The 6,000-nt window shown below is 34.1% G+C and overlaps 1 protein-coding gene across 2 annotated transcripts in view; it reads right to left on the bottom strand.

The window, feature by feature from the left end:
* Window positions 1-1,001: 1,001 nt before the first annotated feature.
* Window positions 1,002-6,000, bottom strand: part of gry (trafficking protein particle complex subunit 11 gry) — a 44,623-nt gene continuing 39,624 nt past the window's right edge. For both annotated transcript variants that reach the window (XM_067082584.1, XM_067082585.1), the window contains exons 21-23: window positions 4,259-4,478; window positions 3,836-4,015; window positions 1,002-1,280 (exon numbers count right to left, since the gene is read on the bottom strand). In XM_067082584.1, coding sequence (XP_066938685.1) covers window positions 1,209-1,280; window positions 3,836-4,015; window positions 4,259-4,478 — 472 coding nt within the window. In that variant the 3' untranslated portion in view covers window positions 1,002-1,208. The remainder of the gene's footprint in view (window positions 1,281-3,835; window positions 4,016-4,258; window positions 4,479-6,000) is intronic.

Raw genomic sequence — 6,000 nt, 5'->3', positions numbered from 1 at the left:
ACTCAAGTCAAGATCAAAACCAGTACATCAAACAGCAAAAAGTAGCTAATCAAACAGGTGACTGGTTAATGGAAATACAGCCAAAATGCATGAAACAAGTGGTGGTGGTTCTTCTGCTCTCTTAAGTCCACAGTGAGCTTGGAATGTTCATCCTATTCTGTTGTATGTATTGTAACTTCCTTCATATACCGTGTCATATACATGCAATACGGCTAATTCCATAATTTTAAATAATCTTCTAAGAATGATTTGTGTATATATGGCTCTCCTGATGGGTTATAATTGTACTGCTAATGTAAGCATTTTAATATTGTGTTACTGTATTATTATTTAGTATTTTTACAAGACCACTGAGCTACTCTATTTAATTCTCTACTTAGTATTTGTCTTCATAAATAAAATATAAGTTATATCTCATTCAGTAAATAAGTTATTTTTCTTTTTCAAAATTTTAACTGAATCTCTCATGCCAATGTTCATCATCCTTACAAATACAAATACTGTATCTCTCATCTAACAACTCCTGTTCTCCTGAACAGCTGCCTTCTCACTCTCTTATAAATAATAAAGCAACTTCTAATAATTCTCCAAAGACCTTGCTTCCTTAGTTACTGTCAGTCATCCCTTGGTTACAAGGTCAGACCTCTCCCAACATTTATTAATCTATGTAGAAATCATCAACTTGTCATACAACTCCAAAAACTTCTTATTTAAACCTCAAATACAGATTTCCTCATTTCTGGTTCCTTAACTTGAACTAAGGAAGTCTTCATTTTCTTGTTCTCTTAATATCAAGTTATTTGTTCCAAAAGGTTCACCATCATCTATGGGAGACAGATCCACTGACTTTTTCATGCAAAGCTGATGCACACTTTGCTCTTCTGCATTTCTTTTCAGTAGTGACATTTTGTACAATAAATTCTACAAGCAGAATCATACGGTGTACAAGTTACTTAACAAAATACAATCGGGACATACTTCCTACACATAAGAAACATAGGTACATTACTTACTATTTTATTCTACTGATTTCTTTTACAAATACCAGTAACATATTCTAACATTGCTATTCCACTTTTAATCAACATTAAAATCATAAAGTATTATACACTGTACATAAGAGATCCAAAATACACTTATCAGCAATCATATATCAGTGTTATAAAAAAAAATTGTATCTCACATCTGAAGATGCACTAACTTACCAACTAACTTACACTAACTGTAGTAAATCGATCTGTTAATGTTGATACGGATGAATCTCCACCTTTGGCTTGAGGCTGTAATAAAGAGAGAAAATTCAAAAACTAATTCTGTCTCTGAGAAAAAAATATCTCATTGTTAAAGTGAATATCCAATATCTGCATGTATGGAAATATGAGGCTGTCACAAAAAAAACATGCAAATATGAGGCTGTCATAAAAAAAAAAGAAATTAGCATATATGTACTGTACACCAGACACCTATAATGAACCATTCACAACCCAGATGTTAAACCAAATTTAGTTTTTAATCAGTATATGAAAGTTAGCATCACAAATATTTTGTTTCAAGAGCATGAAATTTGTTAACATTTTACATTAATCATTATTTTGTCTTTAGATTTCATTATCAACTCTTCTTAATAACATCATTACCATTTTTTGAAAAGAAAACTAGACCTAGTCTATCAAGAAACACATACCAAACATACCAAAAGTGCATGTATCATACAGTAATAAAAAATAAAATAAACCAAGTGACGCTATTATACGCAGCCTGGGGAAGTACAAAAGTAACTTCATTAAAAAAACTATGGGTGAATTATCCAATATGACTGGCCACATATCAGTTACTTTCTAACATCTAGGTAGCCGACTGGCATATATATACCAACATGAATTGCAATTATTTTATTTTACTTATTTTAAAAGGTTATCAAACAGTAATTTTCTCTATCGAGCAGTTATTTACCTTTAAAAGTACAGTACTGTGTTACGTTGTCAAGCTGAGTGAATGTTTGAACAATTCATCTCCCAGCATTGGATGCCAATGTATACATTGTTGGGATAATGACCATGGAACAAACTTCAGTATACCAATAGGGTATACTGTTAATACTCTACTTTTTAAGGGCCTTCTAATTCTGAATAATAATAATAATAATAATAATAATAATAATAATAATAATAATAATAATAATAATAACAAAAGCCCTCCACTGGAGCCTGCGCAAGAAACACCAGCTAGCTTGCAGTAATAAGTGGTACGAACACCAACCTGAGGGAGATGAGAGAAAATGATCAGGCAAGACCCTCTGGGACTATGGTACCAGAACAGATAGGGTGATACGTGCCAATAGACCAGACGTGATGTTGATAGACAAAATCAAGAAGAAAGTACCACTCATACCATGGGACACCAGAGTAAATGAGAAAGAAAGAGAAAAAACTGATAAGTATCAAGACCTGAAAATCGAAACAAGAAGGATATGGAATATGCCAGTGGAAATTGTATCCATAATCACAGGAACACTAGGCACGATCCCAAAATCCCTGAAAAGGAATCTGGAAAAACTAGATGCCAAAGTAGCTCCAGGGCTCATGCAGAAAAGTGTGCTGCTAGAAACAGCACACATACTGTAGTGAGAAATATGATGGACTCCTAAGGAGGCAGGATGCAACCCGGAACACCATACTATAAAAACCACCCAGTCGAATAATATGACTGTGATAGACCAAAAAAAAAATAAATAAATAAATTTTAAAAAATAATAATAATAATAATAATATGCAGGATTCACAATGATGATTTGTTTTATGATTTCAAATTTCTTTATTGCGCCCTGGGCTACAAAACTGCATTTGGCGAACAGTCTCATTGGATTTTAAATAAAAAAAAATACATTGAGCTCTCAATCACTTCTTGCAACTTGCTGCACTGCACAACAATATAGTAAAACTGAAATTCAAGATTATCGTTTGTGAGCACATGGCATCTTCAATGCCAAATTTGGTGCCACAACCTAGTTATGCTACTGCAGTTCAAATTATGAGAAATAAATAAGCATTTTTTTTAAAGAATTTCATGATACTAAATTGGAAATCCACTCACTTGACATTCTCATATATCATGAATGCAACAGTATATTTCTAAAATTTACGAAACTGTGCTAGTATGCCCACTGATTTCAATATTCAAGGAACATACAAAAAAGTCAGAGAAAAAACTACAATTGGTTACTTCTGTACTAATAACAAAGAACAGATGTAAGATGTACAGTATTACTGAATTTTGAGAAAATAATCTACGTACAGTACAACAAAAATCAATCCCTACCTTCACTTGCAAATTTTTAAAATATCATCCTTCAGCTTCATGTAAACATCAATACAGAATATCAAAACAAAATTTGTCAGTCTATGTATTCTATTATCTAATGTGCTTACTTGTCTTCTGATCTTATATGCTTTATAAGAAGACAATGTTTTCCTTGGCAGTCTCATAACAGTTGATGCTAAATTAACTTACTTTTTGATGCTCAAAAACAAAAATTTTTGTCTTGATTGTAAGTTTTATGAGGAAAATGATTACCAAAATATATATATTTTGGAAGCTGAAAAAGTAAGCATGGTGGTCTATGTATACTACTTACTGTATGAACACAATCATTTTTCTAATGAATTTTGTTCTATAAGATTCAAACCATTGTCTTACAAATCCCCTGCCCTTCTGACTGATCAGGTTCAGACCAACTACTCTAGAATAAGTTAGTCAATCTAATTATCCATCATACTAAACAAGCATGGGTGATTACAGACCGTAGTATAGATTTATACAGTGTCGAATGACTTACCACTATATATATGTGCGTGGGTAAAATCCTATTCAGTAAAGTTTCAAGTGAAGTGGGTTGACCAGGGGAATGAGATTCTACGCTAAGCCCTAGTTTTGGCAACTGAACATTCCCAGATAGCAAAGGATAAAGGGTATATGTAACACATTCCTTGCGTCCTGGCAAAACTCGCAATCGGATCTGGAAATGGCGTTAACAGGAATATAGTACACTTAATATAAAAACTATCATTAAACAAAACTGTTTGCTCTTTAGTACATCTTGTTCTTGGTCTAAAGTGAAACAGTGAAGGAAAATATATGTACGCATCTAATCTAAATAAGACAATTGATGTTCCATTACAAAATGCACAAAAACTTATGATGTCCACGATACATAGCTCATCTATATTTAAGTAGTAAGTAAAAAACAGAAACAACTTACCTCTTTGTGACCAGCATACATAAAAGCATCAGATGAATGCATAGCGAGTGCTAGCTCTGTTGTGTGAGCTGCTCGGTTGTAAATGATGTAGGTGATTAATAATGGGGCACGCAAGGTACCTTGTGGTGGTAATTTACATTCCACCCATACACCCCAGTGTTCAACCATCACTGATGGTAATCCTACACTGACGCTCACTTCAGGGGAAGTATCATTTGCCCTATGTTGAAAAACAAAACAAAGTCTTGAAAACATACTTGCTTATGATTTTCTTCACAGAACTATTCAACAATGCAGAAGGAGAGATGCATTTATGTATGGAATCAACATAGCATGCAGTGCACATCATTACATTTCTGCTGTACTCTAGATGCTATTTGACAAATATTAATAGATCAAAATGTTGTAAAAGTGCTAGTGACAGATAACACAAAAATAAATAATACCTGTATAATAATGACAGATATACAAAAGTACTTTTATTATCAATATAAAACTAAACAATTTTCAATTAAAATCAAAGACAAACAAGAGTAGTTAAATAAAAAAAACCACACCAGATAATTTATGCTTCTTGAAAACCATTTCAATAGATTATTTCTTACACAATATAAACAGCATCTGTGCATGTCATGGAACAATGTATAGTTGAATATGCTTATATGATGGGGTTGCGTTCCATTATGAACTATAAAGACAAATACTGAGTATCAGTCTGCATTTCTAATGGGAAAACTGTATTCATTGTCAAAAAGATCATGACACATTCCAAAAATCATCCTAGAGCAAAAAATCTTTGGCCTCAAATATGACACAGTATCATTTATTTTGCATATAATATATATAATCTACCTCCTTTTAGAGTGCAATGATGCAATTTGTCATTATCATAGAGAAGTATAAGCTCCAACGACAAGAAAGGGGAGACTGTTAATGCAATAGATTAATTGAGAATATGAATAATGAGGGAAAGCTAGAAACAAAAATAAAAATGGGCAAGGCAAAGATGGTTTGCCACAATGATGGTAAAAGGGTGACTGAAACTGAGATGAAAGGGTGACTGAAACTGAGAGCAGAGAAGATCACCATTGTCAAGACAGGGTATCAAGAGCAGCAAATGGGTAATACCCACTATAGTATTTTCAGAGGGTAAAGCCAAACATAAATCTTGTCTGCCTGGGTCTTCTTGTATCATTATGTACCTGGTCTTCACAAAAGACATATCTTTCTGCAGCTCATGTTGCCATTCAAGGCTACAGATACAGGACACTGAGCCTACAACTTCAGGAATTTAGCATAGGCACTTCAGTCCTTGGAAGAATCAAACCCTTGAGTCACAAGCTGAGAATTAGAGGGCTTCCTATCATGGATCACAGGAGCTGCCCTAATCCCATGTGATGACGCACAAAACCTCTTGATCCTCTTGGCACAGTCCCCCAGAAACCATCATAGACACTTCACTAATGCATGCTGAGGGGAAAGGTGTGGAATGCTATCTCTTCCTTGAAAATGAAGTGAGGATTGAAGTAATAAGCTGGTCATGGTCCCCCACTGACCAATAGTTTACCCTATTTGGCAAAAGAACAGGTTTAAAGAGGAACCACTAAGTAGCGTAGAACTCTCATCACAGCAACTCTACACCGAAGGCTGCTTCTTAAACAACACAGATTCTCTGCACCAGGGCAACCACAAGCTTGAGAGACAATAGTTGGAAGATGAAGCACCAGAGTCCTTTTGGCTGC

Source organism: Macrobrachium rosenbergii, chromosome 39, assembly GCF_040412425.1.
Source record: "Macrobrachium rosenbergii isolate ZJJX-2024 chromosome 39, ASM4041242v1, whole genome shotgun sequence".
Taxonomy (NCBI): Eukaryota; Metazoa; Arthropoda; class Malacostraca; order Decapoda; family Palaemonidae; genus Macrobrachium; species Macrobrachium rosenbergii.
This window is presented reverse-complemented; position numbering and strand designations above follow the sequence as displayed.